The sequence below is a fragment of the Mustelus asterias genome, chromosome 29, assembly GCF_964213995.1.
Source record: "Mustelus asterias chromosome 29, sMusAst1.hap1.1, whole genome shotgun sequence".
Lineage (NCBI taxonomy): Eukaryota > Metazoa > Chordata > Chondrichthyes > Carcharhiniformes > Triakidae > Mustelus > Mustelus asterias.
The window spans coordinates 23611535-23634699 of record NC_135829.1 but is presented as its reverse complement, the minus strand read 5'-3'; the positions used below and the strand labels follow the sequence as shown (position 1 = coordinate 23634699).

At 43.1% G+C, this 23165-nt stretch overlaps 1 protein-coding gene across 4 annotated transcripts in view; it reads left to right on the top strand.

The window, feature by feature from the left end:
• The window catches only part of vps13c (vacuolar protein sorting 13 homolog C), a 339816-nt gene that overhangs the window by 141899 nt on the left and 174752 nt on the right, over positions 1 to 23165 (top strand). For 3 of the 4 annotated variants that reach the window (XM_078200204.1, XM_078200205.1, XM_078200206.1), the window contains 8 exons: positions 851 to 1004; positions 2853 to 2932; positions 3896 to 3955; positions 6642 to 6807; positions 9994 to 10110; positions 12914 to 13017; positions 19379 to 19546; positions 22467 to 22771. In XM_078200204.1, the coding sequence (XP_078056330.1) occupies positions 851 to 1004; positions 2853 to 2932; positions 3896 to 3955; positions 6642 to 6807; positions 9994 to 10110; positions 12914 to 13017; positions 19379 to 19546; positions 22467 to 22771 (1154 nt within the window). The remainder of the gene's footprint in view (positions 1 to 850; positions 1005 to 2852; positions 2933 to 3895; positions 3956 to 6641; positions 6808 to 9993; positions 10111 to 12913; positions 13018 to 19378; positions 19547 to 22466; positions 22772 to 23165) is intronic. The other variant, XM_078200207.1, reaches the window with a different exon arrangement.

The window sequence follows — 23165 nt, the reverse complement described above, 5'->3', positions numbered from 1 at the left end:
CTAGGGTCACTGTCTGTGTGGAGTCTGCACGTTCTCCCTGTGTCTGCGTGGGTTTCCTCCGGGGTGCTCCAGTTTCCTCCCACAGTCCGGAAGACGTATTAGTTAGGTGCATTGGCCATGCTAAATTGTCCCTCAGTGTACCCGAACAGGTGCCGGAGTGTGGCGACTAGGGGATTTTCACAGTAACTTCATTGCAGTGTTGTAAGCCTACTTGTGACACTTATAAATAAACTTTTTAGATGGCTTGACTACTGTTGGTTATGCTTCTAAATGTACATGTGGTTCAAGTATTTTGGACTGTTTATGAGGTGCAGTTCTTTGCTTTAAGGCATTAGTCCTGCTTTCCCTGGTGCTGTGCACCATTCCCAATTTTTAGGCTAAAAGAGAACCCATTTGGTATTTCTGTCGAAGTGCTGTGGGAAAGATACCAACTTTTAACCTTCAATAACCTTTCAATCTACAAGGCTAAGACAGAATTTGGCATGCACAGTTGAATGTGGTGGTCATTTTTGTTGTGTGATTGAGAATTACATTTTTAAATTCAGATGAAGGGAAGCGTCAGTTGTATTTGTTGTAGTTTAATCACGAGCATGAGGTACTTTTGCCTCTCTCCGCTTCCCCCCTCACTCCACTAAACACTCTGTTTTTACCTCCATTGAGGGGTTTACTATGAAATGCCAGGTTAGTTTTTCTTTGATGTTCGCCAATAACAAGCTGTTTCTTTAATGTGTAGTCATTTAAACTCTGTTTCCTTGTTGCTGAGAAGGTGGATTTGAAGCGTGTACCAATTGTAGTAAGTCTTTGGTGCATTGTATTCAGTTAAATAGTCCTTTTGGTTTCTTCCCTGTAGGTAGTTGTTGAACTAACAAGGCAAGAAGACCAGGAGAAGCCGCTGCTTGTTTTCAGTGTGACTCAATTGGGTACTGAAGTGAACATCAGAACGTTTGATTTAGTGTCTACATCATATCTAAAGAAAATCACCTTGGATTATTGCGAAATTGCTGGTGAGTATCTTGCCTCTTAAAATTCTCCCAAACGATAAATTTGGGTAATTTTCAGTGTTTGAAGGAAGGTCATAAATACACTCCATGAGCAGACCGTCAACCTTCCTAATATCAGCATTAAAAAAAATCAAATTAAATAGCTTAGAGTTCCAATTTTTGCAAAATTTTCATCACTTCACTGCTGTAGAAAATCTAACTGATAACGATGACCCCTTTAAACAAGGCGCTTACACCTTCCCAATAACTCATTTCAATTTGAATCCTAAAATTAAAAACTCTCTCCAAAAAATGTAGTATCCTAAGTTAGCCTTATAATTTGAATATATAAACTTCAAATAACTTTTTATTCTAGTGCACACACGATTATAATGTGAAGTGGTAGCACATGATGGTGGAATTAATTTGTCATGCTGCGGAGTGTTGGAATTTTGATTTGATTTTTCACATCACTGAATTTCTTGCTTTGGCTTGATTGCTTTGGGGTTGTGCGTGTGTTTGGATGGGGGTGGGGAGGGCTGCTGTTCATAGTTCAGGGGGATTCAAAATGGGGTGAAGATATTGAGGAAAGAAAGAGGAGTTCCAACAATCACCAAAACTTTATGCGTTATGTAGACTTGAAACTTGTCTCCTGCTATATCCGATTTCCTCTCATGTAAACAAAATGCAGAGTCTTACAGGGCAGAAGGAGACCAGCCAAACCATTGTGCCTTGCCGGCTTTATGAAGGAGCTCCCCAATTTAGTCTCTCACCCCAGCTTTTCCCCATAACCTTGCAAATCAGTGCTCTTGATTTGTCATTTGACAGTTCGTATAGAATCTGATTCCACCTCCCTTTCAGATAGTATGTTTCAGATCGTCAGAGTCCTCGACTGGAAAAATATTCTCCTGATTTCCCTTTAGTCCTTTTGCCTATTAACCTCATATTACTGGTTTAAATGTACGACCTCTGATAAATCTCATCATGCGACGCCCTCTATTGGGCCCTCAATTAATATTTTTGTATGTCTCCAAATAATTGTAGAATGAAACACTGGAACAGAGGGAATAGGAGCAGGAGTAGACCATTCAGCCCTTCAAACCTGCCCCACCATTCAGTGCGATCATGGCAGATCTCTGATCTCAAGTACATTGTTTCCCCATTTCCCTTGAATCGATTAGAATCTAAAAAAGCCAATTGATCACAACCTTTAAGTTATCGTCCCTGATGTCACCTTGATGGTGCTGGGCAAATCTTGGCTGTTCCATAATGTGAGTTTGTGATTAGTTTCATGGGAAAACCACAAGCTCCATGACTCAACTCTTGAGTACAATTGCTAACAGGGCGAAAAGCCAGGTGAAATTTCTGGCTGTGGGACTCGGAGCTTAACTTGTAGTTGTTGGAGAGAGTGGCATGGTTTGTAGGGGATCACTTGGAAAACATTGCAAACATTTTTATTCTTTTTCAGATTTGTGTAACTTGTTATTTTGTTTTTAAGCTGGATGAGCTACCTGTAATGTGGAAGGAATGAATTTGGAAAAATTAGATAGGTTTAGGGCCTGATAATGACATTTTTGTTATTTCAGGGGATGTGGGCATTCATTGCCCATTCCTAATTGCGCTTGAGAAGGTGATGGTGAGCTGTTACCTTGAAATGCTACAGTCCATGTGGTGTATAAGACTATGTAATCTTACATAACAATACAAGATTAAATTCATGCATGGTTTAATTAAATAAATAGATGCGTGTGGGAAAGAACGTGATGTTGCATAAGAGCCCTCAGTCTTCTAGTGATGGTGACATTTTAAACCCTGATGTATTTTAAGAATAACATGTACTAAAATTGGATTTCATGGTTTTATGTTCTGCAGATGACCAAAATCAGAAGCTACATTTGATCAGTTGTGCAGATACACCAGGTTCAGATCTTCTCAAAGTGGAATACATTAAGGTATTATTTATTCTTCCATTAAACATTATTCTGAAGGTAAAATATAGATAATATGGTTCCAGTCGGTTGCAGGTCTTTTCCCGCACACGCAGTGTCAGCTGTAGCTCACTTGCTATCACTCGTGCCTCTGGGTCACATGGTTCTGGGTTTGAGTATCATTCCAAGGTTGAGTACAGAACTAAAGGCTGACGCTCCAGTGCAGTACTGAGGGAGTGCTGCACTGTCAGATGTGCTGAATTCTGGATGGACTTCCTCCTCTTAAAAATATTACCGTGGGATTTTTCTGGCAGATGGAAGCATGATTTAATAAGAGTGGGGAGTTCTTCCTCATGTCCTGGCTAATAACTGTTTGATCAGTCAACATCGGGGGGTGGCGATGGGTGGGGGCACGGTGCAGGATGGGCAGCACTGCTTTCTCAGTTTGGGTTCAATTCTGGCCTTGGGTGACCGTCTGTGCGGAGGTTGCACGTTCTCCCCTTGTCTGCATGGGTTTCCTCCGGGTGCTTTGATTTCCTCCTGTAGTCCAAAGGTGTGCAGATTAGGTGCATTGGCCACGCTAAATTGCTCCTTAGTGTCTCAAGATGTATAGGTTAGGTAGCTTCATCATGGTAAATGCACAAGGTTACGGGGATAGGGCAAAGGGGAGGGCTTGGGATGTTCTTTCAGAGGGTCGATGCAGACTTGATGGGCCGAATGGCGTCTTTCTGCATTTTAGGAATTCTATGGTTCAGTTACAAACAGATTATCACATCGCCGTTTGTGGGAGTGACCCCCCCCCCTAAATTTTCCTCTTAGATTGCATGCTTCACAACAGAGACCACATCTACTTCATCGACCCTTCAGCAAGTCTGCTGGTTGGAAAAAGCACAGTAAATGCAAGTCTTTCTTAGGTTGATAATCAGCATTTGCTCTTCGTTATGTCAGTGCTGAAGTAAAATTAACTTTAAAACTTATGTTTTGCAGGCTGACAAAAATGGACCACATTTCAAAATGAATTACAACAGCACTGAACAAATGCTCAAGGTAAGCACTTATTGTCCTATCTCAGAAACATGAAGACCAGCTGGGGAACACCGGTTTGAAAAATAATTCTTGCAAAATGTGTTATTTAATTCAAAAGAAGCCATCTAGACTGACACTTGGAAATCTAGACAAATGAGTTTTATTCGCAAGCAATGGATTTTTCTCGGATATAAAAAAACTGACTCATCATGTCTTGTAAAAAAAAAGTAAAATGTCAACTCATTTTGCTTTTTGTTACATGGTATTTTAGTATTTCCGAATTGTTGAGACACGTTTGTCCTAGTTTCTTAACCCACAATGGAAATGTAATCAATTTGTTAATGTGAGATGTATTAGGAAATTATGTCCTTAAATCATCCATTAGTAGGTTAAGTTTAAATAGTAGCTGAATTCAATTAAATGGATTAATTTTGTAGAAAGGCCTGGCTTTTATTTTTGTTACGTGTGTAATATATGGGCCTATGACAGTTAGTGGACCACACAAAGGGTTTCAGATTCAGATTCATTGAATGATACAGCACAGAAGGAAGTAATTTGAACGATGAACTCTCAGACCGTACAAAGGGATGGAATTTGACCTACATATCTGTAGAATTAGTGGTGTAAGATTCCAATTATGTTAAGAGCACTTTCTCTTGTGTTTATTTCAGGGTAAAAAAAGAGTTTGTGTAATTTTTCGTGTTCTGACAGTGGCAGTGCTCTCCGAATAAAGTCAAAGAATCCCTACAGTGCAGAAGGAGGCCAGTTGGCCCATCGAGCCTGCACTGACAACAGGCCCTACCTCCGCAACCTCCCACATTCACCCCGCCAATCCCTCTAACCTACACATCCTGGGACACTAAAGAGCAATTTAGTATGGCCAATGCACCTAACCCGCACATCTTTAGACTGTGGGAGGAAACCCATGCAGACACGGGGAGAACATGCAAACTCCGCACAGACAGTGACCCAAGCCGGGAATTGAACCCAGGTCCCCTGAGCTGTGAGGCAGCAGTGCTAGCCACTGTGCCACCCTGTTTGTTTACATTTCATTCCACATTCCACCGCCTACACCAAGCAATAATCCTATTGCACCTAAAGGTTGCAAATATCAACTTGACATGATTGGATTAAAATGAAGAATTTTGCACCAAATTTTGTGCTGTTGAAGAAAAATGTGTTTGGAAACCTTTGCTGAATTTCAGAGGAGGAGCAGCCTTTCTCTGGTGTGGCATCTCCTGCTGCTCTCTGATTCACATTGCTTAAGTAGCTGAGTTTCCAATGATCAGATGCTACAAATCTAACTGCATGTGTTGAACCTTAAGTTATGAACTGGAAAGTGTACATTGCTTGGCATTAATCAGTGCCAAAGTAATCTTCGCAATACCACCAATATTTATCATATTGTGGTTGGGAATCATATTTTTAATGTAATTTATTTGTATGCAGTGTGTGAATAATTATTTTGATTTATATGATTAGAACGTAATCGTTGGACGTAATTCCAATTTAATTGGAGAAAACCCATTTTACTTTACCAAGGGAGCCAGTGTGCCTTTCAGCTGTAATACTTAATGTCACCTCTTCATCATACTTGTCAAAATCATTGCAGCTCTTTTGTTTCATGGTCTCAAAGGCATTTGCAACTCTATTTATGTGTCTGCTTGTTGAACTGAAAAGCTTGTTCCTTCACAGCTTCTTTGACTTCAGGCATCAAATTAGAACAGGAGAAAGCCACAACCAGCCCACTCGACCCTGCAATGTCCTTCTTATTTATATCTGGGGACTTGTGCCAAAGCTGGGACAGCTATCTGATGTACTAGTTAAGCAACAGCTCAATGTAGTCATATTCATAGAATCATATCTTTCGGTGACTATCCCAGACTTGCTCCAACACCATCCCTGGTGTATCCTGTCCCGCTGACAAGACAGACTGTTGGCTCAGTGGAGCGGGAATGGCCCTGGCGGTCCTCAACATTGACTGCAGGTCCCATTAAGTGTCATGTTGCTGATGACCTTCATTTCCTCATTCCATATTTTGTTTCTTCTGATTCACCTTCTGAACCATCGCTTGTAATCTCTCTCCCATCCACTCCTATCACTCGTGTATCCCCTGTTGTTTTAGTTTTAAACCCAACTTTTAAGTTGACCAGACTAATTTGATAAGTATTGAGTGCATGTTGAAAAGATCCTGATGTAGCATGTGCTTGACTTATTTCTGATTCATTTTATCAATACTGAGCTATAACTTACCTCCATTAAAGAATCCTAACAAATTTCCTTCCTTTCCCAATAGTTCTAACTCTGAATTATCAGTACTTTTCTGTTCTCATTTCTATTGCTCACGCTCAGTGCCTTTCCAAACCTGACATCTCTCTCTGTTTTGTTCCTTGATCTAAAATAGCACTTTCTTTCTAGGTTGCAAATTCATTTTCCTATTAATTTTTGTCAGATCTTTAGCTGTTTCACAGAATGGTTCTTGAGAGTGATACTGATGTGTTTTCCTCTGATAGTGGCTTTTAATGTTTTTGGACAAGTGGCATGAATATATTTGTCAAGTCTGTAGTTTTACAAAAGTAATTGTAAGAAGCAGAAATATGCATACAAATGTCCCAAAATCTAAAATGTGACTGCAATGCATTGTTGTAATCTGGTGTAATTGGCAGTAAGCAGAATGGATGACATTTTTTATTTTGTTTATTAACAGGTCACATTTTCTTCACTGAACTTTCTTCTGCATACAAAAGCTTTACTTTCAACCATCAATTTCTTGACAACGGTTGTCCCGTCAGGCAACGTGGGCTCTGTTGATAAGGATCATGAAGTGAAAGCACAAAAGAAGGAACAGGATAAAGAGATTGCCACAAAAACAGGTACATGGCTTCAGCAGGGCTTCATGTTAGGATTGTTTCTTCGTGAATTGGACCACTCAATGCAAGTATTAATAAATGTAGAGGGAAATTGCAATTAGCCAAACTGTGCATTCCAGGTTTCATTCTCTTTTCTATTGGATAATATTATTGCTGGCATTCTGTAGTATAATCCACTTTGATTTATGAGAACTAACTTGCCACTTTTTCCTTTACTCACAATCCATGCACATCAATTTACCTCAAACACATTACACATAATAAGTGACTTTGGTTCACTGTGGAGATGTGTTTATTTTAATTCTGTTAATTTTCCCTTGTGCTTCTCTCCTGAGGATTATCTATAATCTTCTCCCCTCTTCTGGAACATTTGACAAGCTGAGGTATGGTTCGAGGGCACTGGTGTCTGTGTAGTGTCATTTAATTAGTAATCCTGGATAGTCAGAGGGGGCAAGTTGTTTTCCCTGTGGGATGCAGGGAGCATCGTCACATAGCCCTATTTGTATTTTCTAATTTAGAATCAGATGCATTTCAGAAGTATTTCATTGAATGTGAAATACTTTGACCATCTAGTGAATATGAAGCACATCATGTAAATGCAAGCTAGTTCTTCCCGTGTTACTTGACTTCATTAGCATATTCTTTTTGTCACTGATTTGAATTGTTTGTCCTTCACACATTTAGTAGAATTAATACAACGTTGTTACTTGAGCCTCAGCACCCCCCCTTCCACTTTTTGACAGGGTTTTGAAAGCTTCTGAAGAGACATTTCTACATGCATGCTAGAAACAAACTTTTAAACAGTGAGTTTACAATCAATCGTTGATCCTTGCCTGGTCCTCGCTCGTCATCAGGTGAACTCCTATATGATGAATGTGCTCAGCTGGCTGGCAACGCCTCCTCCAATTTTAATTCCTGATTTCACAACCCACCACATTCCGCTGGGACTCCGTGATAGGATCATCGTGCATGGATTGATATTGGAGATCTTATTGAAACATTCAAGATTCTGAAGGGGCTTGACAGGGTAGATACTCAGAGGTTGTTCCCCCCTGGCTGGGGAATTTAGAACACGGGCACAGTTTCGGGATAAAGGTCAATTGCTTAGGACCGAGATGAGGAGAAATTTCTTCACTTGGAGGATTGTGAATCTTTGGAATTCTCTACCACCTGAAAATTGTGGATGCTCCAGTATTGAATACATAGGATTTTTGGTCTCCTATGGAATTGAGGGGTAGGGAGCAAGTGGGAAAGTGGAGTTCAAGCCTAAGTATCATAGAAAGCCGACAGCGCAGAAGAAGGCCATTCGGCCCATCGAGTCTGCAACGACAGCAATCACATCCCAGGCCCGACCCCCACAATCCCACACATTTACCCCGCTAATCCCTCCAACCTACACATCCCGGGACACTCTGGGCAATTTAGCATGGCCAATGAACTGAAACCGCACATCTTTGGACTGTGGGAGGAAACCGGAGCACCGGAGGAAACCCATGCAGCCACTGGGATAACGTGCAAACTCCACACAGACAGTGACCCAAGCTGGGAATCGAACCCGGGTGCCTGGTGCTGTGAGGCAGCAGTGCTAACCACTGTGTCACCGTAAGACTAGCCTTGATCATATTGAATGGTTGAGCAGCTTCAACAGGCAATATGGAGCCCCGCTCTCATTTCCTCCTTGTATTCTTTTAGGAGTGCACCAAATTATTCAGCCTCAGCGACTTGAGCATCGTCTCACTTGTACAATCCAAGCAAACATGCAATTTTAAAAATAAAGCAGTAGAAGAATCACTGAGAGGTGGACATCCTCTTGATCAGGGTTGATATTTTCACAGCCTTTCTGAGAGGTGGAAATCTCTCAGACGAAATTTTTTTCCTTCTGTGGCATTCAGTTGAGTGAGAGTGTTGAACTGTGGAAGTTGTGAGAACTCGGACAGGAAAACAATGTCAGCGTGTCCATGCTGAAATGGAAGTATAGGCAAAAGAGGCAAACTAAGTTTCTCTGAAATATTCTCCCTGAGGGGGATTCTGAATACTTGAAAATATATGAACAATGTTGACTTAACATTGCTCAATTATTATGCCAGTTTCAGGAACAAATGGCAAAATACACAAAGATTATGATGACGGTGGCACGGTAGCACAGTGGTTAGCACTGTTGCTTCACAGCTCCAGGGACCTGGGTTCGATTCCCGGCTTGGGTCACTGTCTGTGTGGAGTTTGCACATTCTCCTTGTGTCTGCGTGGGTTTCCTCCGGGTGCTCCGGTTTCCTCCCACAGTCCAAACATGTGCAGGTTAGGTTGATTGGCCAGGTTAAAAATTTGCTCCTTAGAGTCCTGAGATGCATAGGTTAGAGGGATTAGCGGGTAAATATGTGGGGGTACGGCCTGGGTGGAATTGTGGTCGGTGTACATTCGATGGGCCGAATGGCCTCCTTCTGCACTGTAGGGTTTCTATGATTTCTATGACTCTCCCCACCCCCCCGCCCCACTTTGATTTTCAGTTCCTTCAAAAGTTAGTGTTTTTTAGCAAGGTTGAATTACATATTTGCCGTTCCTTTCTGTACCGCTGCCTCTGTCCATCTCAGGCCCAGTAGGAATTATGACCTATCATAATTATAGGTGGTTAGCACTGCTGCCTCGCAGCGCCCAGGGACCTGGGTTCGATTCCCGGCTTGGGTCACTGTGCGGAGTCTGCACGTTCTCCCCGTGTCTACGTGGGTTTCCTCCGGGTGCTCCTGTTTCCTCCCACAGTCAGAAAGACGTGTTGGTTAGGTGCACTGGTCATGCTAAATTCTCCCTCAGTGTACCCGAACAGGCACAGGAGTGTTTTCACAGCAACTGCATTGCAGTGTTAATGTAAGCCTATTTGTGACACTAATAAATAAACTTATTGCACTCCCTGCAGTGGGCTTGAAACAGAAAAGAAAATCAAGAGGCAAACTTTTGCTATCGACTGGGGTACCTCTGTATCTCTGTGGAAAATAATGCAATGATCCCTTACACACATCCTTTATTTCATGCTGTACATGGAGGAGAATCTAAAGTCAAAGAGATATCTGTAAATAAACTGTTTATTTATTCCCAAACAGTACTTCAAGAAGAAATAATGTTTAATCTGAAGTATTTGTTCCATTGTAAGATTTTGATGTAGCTATTGTAAAGTCATCAGAATTTCTTTTTTGACAGTTTTGAAAAGCTGCAGGGATACTGACATCATCGTTTTCCAGATGTTTGCTATGATGAATGCATTCAATGTGGTTGTATGTGATGAAACATGCAGCATTGCAGACATTAGAATACAAGGTAAGACGTACGCCGAGTGAGAGTCAACACTAGGTTCTATTGCTTCTTAATTGCTCTAATATTTCACTTGCACACTGGACTGCTTACCTCAACCACAGGATAACTGAATGGTTACAGCACAGTCGAAGGCCATTCAGCCCAATGTGTCCATGCTGGCTCTGTGAACGAACAATTCCCCTCATGTCTTTCCCCTGTCGTTTAAGCCAACGGAAGCCAATGCTTTTATTCCAGAAACTAACTCTGAAGCTTTCTCTCCTCTGTTAACGCCATTTCCCCCCTCACATCTTCGCCTCATTGCTGCCCAGTTGCTCTCCGTCCTGTCATCCTCAGCTTTCTGGCCCTCCACCCACTGGATTCTTCTCTCATTTCCCAAACTTGATTTTATGGTTTTTGGAAGAGTTCAGAACTGGGTAGACAGGATGATTTTCCTGTCCCTGATCGATCCCCTCTGAGTCTATTTCCAGTTCCTCTGCCATCATTGTGTCTGAAATCAGTAACTTGGTTGAATTTTGTGGATCAAAGTTGGGAATATTCGTAGTTTATGTGGTTCATAACCAGCTGTGCCATTATTGGGCGGCGGGGTGGCAGAGTGGTTAACATTTCTGCCTCATAGCGCCAGGAACCCGGGTTCAATTCCAGCCTTGGGGACTATCTGTGTGGAGATGGCACATTCTCCACGTGTCTGTGTGGGTTTCCTCCAGGTGCTCCGGTTTCCTCCCACAGTTCAAAGATGTGCAGGTTAGGGGGAATTGGCCATGCTAAATTGCCCCTTAGTGTCCTAAGATGTGTCGGTTAGGGGGTGGGCCTGGATAAGATATTGGAGAGTGGACATAGCCGAGATGGGCCGAATGGCTCCATCTGCACTAAAAGGGATTCTATGAAGTCAAGTTTCCTTCAAAAAGGAGAAATTTCTTAACTCCAAAGGGTTGTGGACCTTTGGAATTCTTTGCCACAGAGAGCCAAGGATGCTCAGTCATTAAGTATATGCAAGACAGAGATTGATAGACTTTTGAACACTCCGAAAATTAAGGGATTTAGGAATAGTGATGATGGTGAGTGTAGTACAGGTAGAAGATCAGCCATCATCATACTTAATCAAAGAGCAGGGCTGAATGGCCTTTGCCTGTTTCTGTTTTTTACATACTTCAGCAGACAATGCTCAAAAACCCCTTACTGTAAGAATTTAATATGTTTCAACTTTTATTGTGTCGACATGCTCTCATCCTATTCATCTTGACAAAGACATGAATGCTTTCCTACAACAGATGGTTTGGAAATAAATGACCAGAACCTTAAATGGATCAGCCATTCAAATAATGTGACTAAAAATGCAGGCCAGAGACTGGGAATTCTGCAGAAAATTACTCGCTGAACTTCCCAAAATATTTCCACCATCCGCAAGGGATGTAATCCAGTTACCTGGATGAGTGCGGCTCAAGAAGCTCAACATCCTCCAGGACAAAGCGGTCCTCTTGATTACCACCCTACCCACTGCCACATTCACCCCTCCATCACTGGCGCATAGTGGCAGCAGTGTGTACCATGTACAAGATGCACTGCTGCAACTCAGCAAGGCTTCTTCAATCGTATTTCCAAACACATAGAGGGACAAGGGCAGCAGACGCATGGGAATACCCTCACACGTGGTTCCCCTCCAAGTGACACCATCCTGACTGGAAATATGTTGCTGTTCCTTCACTGTTGTCGAGTTGAAACCCTGGAACTCCCTAGACAGCAGCACTGTGGCATGTTCCACATGCTACACTGGTACAAGAAGGTGGCTCAAAACCACCTTCTCAAGGGCAGTTTGGGTTGGGCTGCTATTGCCAGTGATTCTCACATCCCATGAATAAAAAAACTCTAATTTCCTATTTGACATCTGTTCAAATAATGAAATTTTAGAAAGAAAAATGATTAAGGCTGCAGTTCCGTCTGTTGTTTTCTGCATGGTGGAATGTCGAGTAGTACATTGTTGGAAAGCCCAGCGCAGGAATGCGCAGGTGTCAGCACCGTTACCTGGACAGCTTGCTGAACACTTTCACTTAACAATGGTTCCCCAATCAGATTAAGTATCGGTGAATGTTTGTTAAATCAGCAAAATACTGCCAGTTTCTCCATGGGCAAACTTGTTTAAGGTGTGTGGGGAAAAGTTTAGAGGAGATGGGCGAGGCAAGTTTTTTTACACAGAGGGTGGAGAATGTCTGGGAACGCGTTGCCCGGGGAGGTGGTGGAAGCAGGTACGATAGCGGCATGAATAGGATGGGAATGGAAGGATACGGACTCCATAAGTGCATACGGTTTTAGTTTAGGCAGGCATCATGATCGGCGCAGGCTTGGAGGGCCGAAGGGCCTGTTCCTGCGCAGTACTGTTCTTTGTTCTTTGTCTTATCTGCATAACGGGGAAGGTACTGGAAAAAGTAATGGAACGTGCTTTGTGACATTGCAAATACAGACGTATGATAAGGTGCTCGATACTAAAGTTCTTTACTCAATGCACATCCTATACTGTCCAGGTAACAGTGCTGACACCTGCGCATTCCTGCGCTGGGCTTTCCAACAATGTACTACTCGACATTCCACCATGCAGAAAACAACAGACGGAACTGCAGCCTTAATCATTTTTCTTTCTAAAATTTCATTATTTGAACAGATGTCAAATAGGATGTGGTGTTACTGTAAGTTTTGAAATATGTGATGAAAGGCCTGGTCAGCAAAATCCATGCACTCCTCCCATTCATCAACCTAATTTCACCCAAATGAATGTTACGGTAGTAACTTTAGGATGGTTTATTTAACAATACAGGTTTGGATGCATCTGCTTCAGTGCAGTCACAGCAGATGGAAGTCTCTGCCAGTCTTCGGGATATCATTGTTACAGATGTTGATTCAAAGACTCTACATAAAAAGGTAATACGCTGTATGTACTGATGTCACATCTGGGTGAGCATCTGAATTCACGTGTAAGAGTACTGTACGCTAGGAATTGGTAGGAATATCTCCAGCTGTGCACCATGAAGCTAACAGAAAATTCTGTTTGTTAGAATGCAAAAAACAATGCACGCTGTCGTGCAGCGTTCATTGCCTCACACAACACAATAGAAGCAAAATAATCCGAGAGCAATGCACTGGAGCCATTATCATTAAAATTTCAAACTTGCTTAAAATAGGTTGTTATTGACCGTACAGAGAGTGAGCTGGTAGGTTCACCTTTCGTGTTGCATATGCAAAAATATTTAAGGCACATGTTACATATTTAAGTTTTGAGTTTGTCCTTTGATTATCTGTGTTATCTGCTTTGCATTTTGTGTGGCTGTATAATTGCAGTCAGGAAAGGGAAGTGCGTTTTAGCAGCAGAATTCTTTGGGACCCAGCACAAAGTTTGATATCCATACTAGTTATTTGTTGCCTGGATGTGAGCGCTGCCAGGAAGGCCGCATTTATTGCCCTTCCTGAGAAAGTCTTGTCCATTTGTCTTCCGATCTTGTACTAACGTTGCTGCTGTGATGTCATTACAGCTTGCATCTGGCAAAGGTGATGTGTCTCCAAGTCAGGACGATGTGTCACTTGTTCTTTCTGGTAAAGGTTGTGGGGTCTGGCTGGCTGTTGTGTTTCTGCAGTGTATTGCAGTGCACGTGGCACAGTGGTTAGCACTGCTGCCTCACAGCGCCAGGGAACCTGGTTCAATTCCGGCCTCAGGTGACTGTTTGTGTGGAGCTTGCACATTCTCCCTGTGTCTGCGTAGGTTTCCTCCGGGTGCTCTGGTTTCCTCCTGCAGTCCAAAGATTTGCAGGTTAAATGGATTGGCCTTGCTAAATTGCCCTTAAGTGTCAAGGGGATTAGTAGGGTAAATACGGGGATAGGCCTGGATGGGATTGCTGTTGGTGCAGGCTTGATGGGCCAAATGGTCTCCTACACTGTAGGGATTTTATGTATTGTGTAGGTAGACCATACTATGGAGGTTTTGTGGCACAGTGGGTAATGTCCCTACCTCTGGGCTAGAAGCTCTGGGTTCAAGTCCCGCACCAGGACTTTATGAACACTCCTTCCATGTGGCCAGGCAGGTTGATTATCAACCAGTAATTCCTTCCCGATGGCAGGTGGTAAGAGTGGGAGAATTTGCTGGTCAGTCATACTGCAGAAGGCAATGGTAAACCATCGCAAGTACTCTGCCAAACATAATCATGGACCAATCCAGTGAGGTCCATTGGCACCAGTGCTCTCTTTAGGCATGGCACCTGGAGGAGGAGAACATACTGTAGCCACAGTGTACCGGTAATGGAAGTGCACAGTAAGATGTCTCACAACACCAGGTTAAAGACCAACAGGTTTATTTGGTCGCACAAGCTTTCGGAGCATCACTCCTTCAGGTGAGTGAGGAATGGGAATGCAGTCATTGAATCTGTTAGCGTGGGCTCTGATCAAACAAATTCCACTGATCTGGTTAGTGTTGGGTTTCTTGAGTTGCAACCCATCCTGGCAAGTGATGTAGGTTCCTGAATTGAGCCTTGCATGTAGTACCAAGATACCAGTTACCAGGCATGTTCATAGAATCCCTACAGTGCAGAAGTAGGCCATTCAGTCCATCAGGTCTGCACCGACAACCATCCCACCCAGACCCTATCCCTGTAACCCCACTTATTTACCCTGTGAGTCCCCCTGACACTAAGGGGCAAATTACCATGGCCAATCCACCTAACCCTCACATCTTTGGACTGGGATGAACCCAGAGGAAACCCACACAGACATGGGGATAATGTGCAAACTCCACACACACAGTCGTCCGAAGCCAGAAAGCCACCGTGCCGTCCCTGTTGATCTGATTGATATAGTTCAGCTTCGGGTGAATGCTAGCTGTGAAGGAGATGGGGGCCTCTGTGATAGTGAAGGTCTGGGAAGGTGTTGGATTTTTCTTGGTGATAGCTCTAACCTTGCATTTATGTGGTATGAGTATTAGCTATAACACACCCCAAGCCTGGATTTGTCTGCATCCTGCTGTCAACATGACTTGAGCTACTTTATCATGTTCAGCACAATAGAATTGTCTGTAACCCGTTTCCCCCCTCATTAATCAAGCATTAATGTAAAAACACTGCCAGAATTCCTAAATTTTAGATAGTTCTCTTTCCTGCATTCAATAATTAGGAATTATTTCCTAGTCAGTGTCAAACATGCATTGAAAAGGCGTTCCTTAAATGATTTTGATAATTTGTATTTTACTTTCTTGACTTCGGAGACACTGAGACATATTCCAAAAGTTGCTGCATGGAATTGTTTGCATCAGAATTAACAGCTGCCAGTGTGCTTTTGGAGTGAATATGCTGGGCTCGAACCCTTGGTGGGCTGTTGATTTCCTCCTCCCCTCCCTGCCCACAGCTCTGGGCTGAACGGACCGTTCGCAATCTCAGCATCTTGTTTAACAAGGAGCTGATCCTCTGATGCTGTATGCTCTCCGTCACCACGGCCGCCTGTTTCCATCTCTGCAGCGTTGTTCATCAGCATTTCTGCCTCTGCCCACCTGCTGCTGAATCCCTCATCAGTGCTTCTGTTGCTTCTGCGCACGACTATATCCTCATTGCTGTCTTGGCCCCCCATCTTCCATCCTACATAAGACTGAGCGTATTCAAGTCTAACTGAGCCTATCGTAACTTCAACAAGCCGTGTTCTCCCACTCTTCCTGGACTCTGACCTACATTAACTCCAGGTCCACTGGTTTGAAAACTTATCCTCGCATTCAAACTCCTTCATGACCTGGGCCACCTCTACCTCTGTGTTCACTTCCACCCCTACAAAGGTTTTGAAACTCTGCATCTTGGCAGCTCTGGCTTTTTATGCATTCTCCTGTTACCTTCATCCTACTGGCTGTGATGTCCAAGCCGTTCCTAAACCTCTGTGCTTCCCTTCCACTCTTTCCTCCTTTAAGATGCTCCTTGGAACAAACGCCTTTTATCAAGTGCTTTGCCACCTCTCCTAGTGTTCTCCTTTGGCTTTGTGTCTCTTTTGGCTTTTATTGTATGATTATGCTTCTGTGAAATAGTTTTTGACGTTTTACTGTGTTTAAAAACGCTATATAAATGCAGGCTGTTGTTGTAGTTGAGCTGAGTATTTACCTCGATCAGTGGAGTAGAAGATTTTTAAAAATGAAATTGAAGTACTGAAATCAGTAAAGCAGTCATGCCAATGTCATGAATTTAGTCTGAGACGCACAATTTCTTAGTAATATTAAGCCTCATTTGTGATCCCTGGAGAGACAAGAAATCCTGAGATTTTCACAGATATTCAAAAATATGTTATGTTTACTGCTGCGTGTTATAGGGTGGCACTGGTTAGCACTGCTGCCTCACAGCGCCAGGGACCTGGATTCGATTCCGGCCTCGGGTCAGTGTCTCTATGGAGTTTGCACATTCTCCCTGTGTCTGCGTGGGTTTCCTCTAGGTGCTCCGGCTTCCTCCCACACTTCAAAGATGTGTGGGTTAGGCTGAATGGCCAGGTTAAATTGACCCGAGTGTCAGGGGATTAGCAGGGTAAATACGTGGGATTACGGGAATAGGGCCTGGATGGGATTGCAGTTGGTGCAGACTCGATGGGCCGAATGGCCTCCTCCTGTACTGTAGGGGTTCTATAATTCTTATGATTCTACATTCTGGAAAGCCAGATGAAGGGTGATACTGGAGACTATCTTTACTGTCTTCAATTTATTTGCAGAGTCAAACATTAGAAGCACACACCCCCTAATCAGCTAGCCTCTCTGTCTCAGTCAATGTTGTCCAAGGCCTGGGCAACACTTTAAAGGTGTTAGCAATTGTTAAGTCTTGATACGGCTGGCTCTCGTGCATTCTACGTACCTTGTACACAGAATTGGATTTGATATGAAAAAAACCGGTAGCTATGCATGTTTTTCTTTTGGTGACATTAGCCCAGTGAGTTGCTGATTGTACATACTAATCGTATGAGCAATTGCAATATTACTGTTATCGAGCAGCTTATAATTTTTTTCCTAACTTTTGCCTAAAATAGAACAGCAACACATTACATTAACATTGAGTGAAATCATATATAATGGAACTGATATCACAGAATACTACAGTGCAGAAGAGGCCCTTCGGCCCATCGAATCTGCACCGATGCATGAAAGGCCTTGATCTGCCCACCTAATCCCATTGCCGGCACTTAGCCTGTAGCCGATAGAATCACTGAATACTACTATGTTACAGATTGATTTATAATACATTTTCCAATAAAGTTCATTTCCATAATTTAAAATGGTAAAATACTCTGATTTTCCATCAGAATGTTTATCTAAACAAAAAGAAAATTATTATTTTCATGTTCAGCTGATTAAATGATGGGGAATAATGATGGCAGCGTTATTTCTGTCTGCTTATATGGCTTTCTGCTGCTGTGATATTTTATATGGATGGGGATGGAGCACAATTGACAGCATTTTCATTGATGTGACCCATAGGGGGCGGCACGGTAGCACAGTGGTTAGCACTGCTGCTTCACAGCTCCAGGGTCCCGGGTTCGATTCCCGGCTCGGGTCACTGTCTGTGTGGAGTTTGCACATTCTCCTCGTGTCTGCGTGGGTTTCCTCCGGGTGCTCCGGTTTCCTCCCACAGTCCAAAGATGTGCAGGTTAGGTTGATTGGCCAGGTTAAAAATTGCCCCTTAGAGTCCTGAGATGCGTAGGTTGGAGGGATTAGCGGGTAAATATGTGGGGGTAGGGCCTGGGTGGGATTGTGGTCGGTGCAGACTCGATGGGCCGAATGGCCTCCTTCTGCACTGTAGGGTTTCTATGTTTCCATAGTGTGGAGATCCAATTGCACTGTAGACCTAGTTTGTCCTGTTCCATTTATAGCTAAACCTGCTTCATGTTGGTGTGTTTGGAGTTCTGATATAATGGCATCTGTTACCATGTGTAGGCATTGTAAAATCTACCACTGTACCCCAGCAATAGACTCATACGTCTGTGGGGTGATTTGCTCGGGCTGAATTATAAAGCCTGAGATAGGTAGGAACAAACTCTTCCAGGGACCCAGAGTGAGAGAATGTAGATACAAAACTGGATTTAGGAGCAGTAGGACCATTTGTATTTTGCCTCCTGAACAGCACTGTAGGTGTCCCTCACAGTAAGAAGTTTAACAACACCAGGTTAAAGTCCAACAGGTTTATTTGGTAGCAAAAGCCACACAAGCTTTCGGAGCTCTAAGCCCCTTCTTCAGGTGAGTGGGAATTCTGTTCACAAACAGAGCTTATAAAGACACAGACTCAATTTACATGAATAATGGTTGGAATGTGAATACTTACAACAAATCAAGTCTTTAAGAAACAAAACAATGTGAGTGGAGAGAGCATCAAGACAGGCTAAAAAGATGTGTATTGTCTCCAGACAAGACAGCCAGTGAAACTCTGCAGGTCCACGCAACTGTGGGAGTTACAAATAGTGTGACATGAACCCAATATCCCGGTTGAGGCCGTCCTCGTGTGTGCGGAACTTGGCTATCAGTTTCTGCTCAGCGACTGTGTTTACCCCAGTCCAACGCCGGCATCTCCACATCACGGTGTCCCTCACCACATGGACTCCAGCAGGTCAAGAAGCTGGCTCACTGCCACTTCTCAAGGACAAATACAGTTGCACAACAAATGCTGGTCTGGCCAATGGTGTGAAAGAATAAAATAAATTGCTGAAAAAAGGGACAGGCTGTTGAAACTTTTCATCTTGCAATCATCTGCAGGAATGCCCGTTCTAAAGGGAACAACAATTTACGCTGCATGGAAAGAGATATAAATTGTTGTTAATTGGTATTCTTGTAAATCTCTTCTGATGAGTGCAAGATGAAAAGATTCAACAGCATGTCTCTCTCCAGCAATGCTCAGTTCTCTGCTACCAAACGACTATTAATAAAATAAATGGAAAGGGGTGCAAGGCTGTTGAATGAACTACCGGGGTCATGCTTGAAACAGCAGCCAGGTCAATATTTAAATTGGGTCAGGTGGCTAAGGAAAAGGGGATAATTGGACCAGAGAGTTGAGACTTGGAACTTGGACTCATGCTCTTGTGACTGATGGAAATAAGTGGCCTGTTTCCATGTTGTTAAATCTTATGCGATTATTTCCAGGTTAGTCAGGCCATAGGCTCTGTGACCCTCCCTGCAGTGCAGCAGTGGTGATTGTTTTTGCCAACCTGGAGCCTTGGGTTGAGAGTTTGATGTTTCAGTTGTTTTATATTTGATGAGACCATTTTGAATTAGTTTTTCTACCTCCTTTTCTAGGCTGTTTCCATTGTTGGAAATGAAGTGTTCAGCTTTAATATAACCTTGTATCCAAATGCGATTGATGGTGAGAACTATGCTGATATGTCAAAGGTGGATGGCAAAGTCACGTTACGAGTTGGCTGTATTCAGATTATATATCTGCATAAATTTCTTATGTCATTACTGGTAAGTTCAATGTGTAATGCCAATTTAAATATATTGACCAATTCAAATTTAAAAACTTCCTGTTAAATGTAACTTTAAATATTTTAAAATGTTTTTTTTAAGCATAAAGTGCACTAAAGATGATAACTCCTCCTAACCTAACGCCCCCTTCCTCAACCAGATTTAGTTTAATTTTTGTCTTGGTAAAGTTTTTGCAGAGAATATCTATTTATCCAGAATCCCTTTTTTCTATTTTTCACTGATGTCAATAATTATTTCCTGTTCTCTGTTAACCTGATGTTTGTAATGCTCCGGGGTGGCACAATGGTTAGTGCTGCTGTCTCACAGCTCCAGTGACCCAGGCTCAATTCCAGCCTTGGGTCACTGTCTGTGTGTGAAGTCTGTACGTTCTCCCCGTGTCCGCGTGGGTTTTCTCCGGGTGCTCCGGTTTCCTCCCATATTCCAAAGATGGGCAGTAGGTGGATCGGCCATGCTAATTTGCTCCTTCGTGTCCAAAGATGTGTTAGAGTTGCTTGGGTGATTTGCTAGGGCTGAATTATAAAGCCTGAGATAGGTAGGAATAAATTGCTTCCAGGGACCCAGAGTGAGAGAATGTAGATGCAAAACTGTTAGCGGGATTAGCCATGGGAAATGTGTGGGGTATGGGGATAGGGCAGAGGAGAGGACCTGGGTAAAACACTCCATCGGGGAATCAGTGCAGACTCGATGGGCCAAATGGCCTCTTCTGCTCTGTAGGGATTATATGATTCCTATCTCCAGTAATGGAATAGCATTAACAGATTGCACTGATGCTGCTGCTGTGTTGTGTATCTTGTGGAGAGAAAAGGGGAGAATATTTGAAATGTAAATAAGTAATAATTGACCATAAGAATTAAGAACAGGAGTAGTTCATTTAGCCCTTGAAGCTTGTCTTAATCTCTGCAAAAGTAGCAGTATGGTGCTGGTTATTTGGTAGCTATATGGCTTGGTATAGGGGGCTGGTTAGCTGAGGTGACTAGCTGGCTAGCGATTGGTTCAGAATATTGCCGACAGCACAGGTTCGATTCCCATTCTGGATGAGGTAGAGTTGAGACCGGCTTCCTCGTCCTGCCCTTGAGACTGGGATGCAATCACAAACCACCACTGACAAAACAACAGCCAATGAAAACTGCTCAGGGTAAAGCATCATCAGGCAATGAGTCGAGGGCCTACAACCGACCAGAGCACAAATGAATGAATGGCTTTTTGATTGCTTGATTGTATTGTCTGTTACGCTGACACTGACTGAGGGAGTGCTACATTGCCTGTATGCCATCCTTTGGATGAAACTGTAAAGCTCATCCCCCCTCTATCGATTGAGTTCAATGCTAGGTACTATTCCACATAGCAAGACGATCTTTTCAGTCTTGCGACCAACAGTCATTGCTTCAGAAAATCCATTGAAACGAAGCGGATTTATCTGGCAAGTAGTTGCTGGATTTTGCACGCTTGCTGACAGAATCCGTCACTACACACCAAAAGTAATTAATTGGTTATGAAGCACTTTGGGGCTTCACACGGATATCAAAGGTGTTATATAAATAAATCCATTTTTATTCTTTGCATCTGTGAAAAGGTGTGCTGGATAGTTCAAGGTTTTGCAAGTATGCCATGGGGAGCATGTTATGACGTATTAACTCAAATAAGTTTTAATTTAATCAAAAGTCGGTAATCAATTTGTGTTAAATCACAGACTAGATTTACTGTTGTGGAAGCTTCTTATTAATTGCAAATCTACATTGTGTCTGCACAAGTTAAAGGGTGCGTTATTTGTCTATGGACAGAAGCTTAGATCATATAATGCCTGACGTATAATTATGGTGTTAAAGTGTTGGTGTGTGTTCCTTTTGAGGCTATAAACAATTAATTTGAATGTGGGTTAACAACACTAAGTAGGCCAGGCTGGCTCTTCACAGTTTTAACGTCACACTCTAATTGTTAGAGCAAAGGTGGATTAGTTTAATTGGTTTGAGCAGGAAATCGTGCAGATTGGAAAGTACACCTTGTTTTCAGGTGAGAATCTGCACGCACACCACTGAAGTGTGACACAGAATTTGACTGAGATCCTTTGATGTTTGATGAGTAAGCAATCCACTCTTCCACCCGTGATTCACTCGTGTTAGCTTGTCACTTTCTGCCCGTCCATTTTCATTCTGATTCATCTACTGCAGTGGTCTTGCAGTTACCACTGGGATCTTTGCATTGGTAAATTACTTTGTTTAAGTAGAAGATGACAATATATATATGGCACAGAGACGGGCCATTCGGCTTGCACAGTCCATGCTGATGTTTATTCCCTACTTGAACCCCCACCCCATCCCACTCCATCTTTCCTCAAGTAAATGTACCATTGTCACGATCTGTTCCCTGAATAGATGCTTGCCCTGAAATGCATTTACATTATTCACTTTAATCACTCCCTGTGGTAGTGAATTCCACATTCTCACCACTAGCGTTCGGGGTAATTTCTTTTCAATTTTAAGTTTATTTATTTATTAATGTCACGAGCAGGCTGACATTAACACTGCAATGAAGTTACTGTGAAAATCCCCTAGTCGCTACACTCCGTCACCTGTTCGGGTACAATGAGGGAGAATTTAGCATGGCCAATGTACCTGACCAGCACGTCTTTCAGACTGTGGGAGAAAACCGGAGCACCCGGAGGAAACCCACGCAGACATGGGGAGAACGTGCAGACTCCACACAGACAGTGACCCAATCCGGGAATTGAACCCGGGTCCCTGGCGCTGTGAGGCAGCAGTGCTAGGCACTGTGCCGCACCCAGCGGGAATTCACAAAACTCCAATGCGGTTCCTTCAATTTACTGAAGCATTTTTTTCAAATATATTTAACTGGAAATGATCAAATCTGAATGCAAACTGTTGCTAACCTTTTACTGCAGAACTTCTTTGACAACTTCCAAGCGGCAAAGGAGGCGTTAAGTGCAGCCACAGCACAAGCAGCAGAAAAAGCAGCCTCCAGCGTGAAGGGTTTTGCTCAGAAGAGTTTCCGACTGGCAATGGACATTCATTTGAAAGCTCCAGTCATCGTCATCCCCGAGTCCTCCAGCTCGATGAACGCTGTGGTGGCAGATTTGGGTTTGATTACTGTTCAGAACAGATTCACTCTGATCCCAGGCGAGGGCTTCTCGGTGCCACCTGTGATGGACATCATGGACGTTCACCTAACGCAGCTGAAACTTTCGAGGTAGCGGTAAATTTCTTCATCTTGTGGTCCAGTGAGTTTTATGTATCTGATTGCCTTTGCCTCAGGTTCTTCCCAGAGTGAATTGCTCCGGGCTGTTAAACAACCGCTTGCAGTACCATCTGATGATTGAATAGGCTCAATATTATGTGTTAAGCGTTTCACATGCATCCAGCACTACATAAATTAACAGTAAATGAATCTTTGAGGAATTTAGAGAGGCAGAGAGATTCAGGGAAGAAATTTCAAAGCTCGTGGCCTTGGTAGCTTTAGGAACGGCCACCGATGGTGGGAGCTATTAAAATCAGGGATGTTCAGGAGGCCAGAATTGGAGGATTGCCAAGTTCTCAGAGGGAGGACTGAATGGGGTCGGGAGTAGCGAAGGTGGAGACCATGG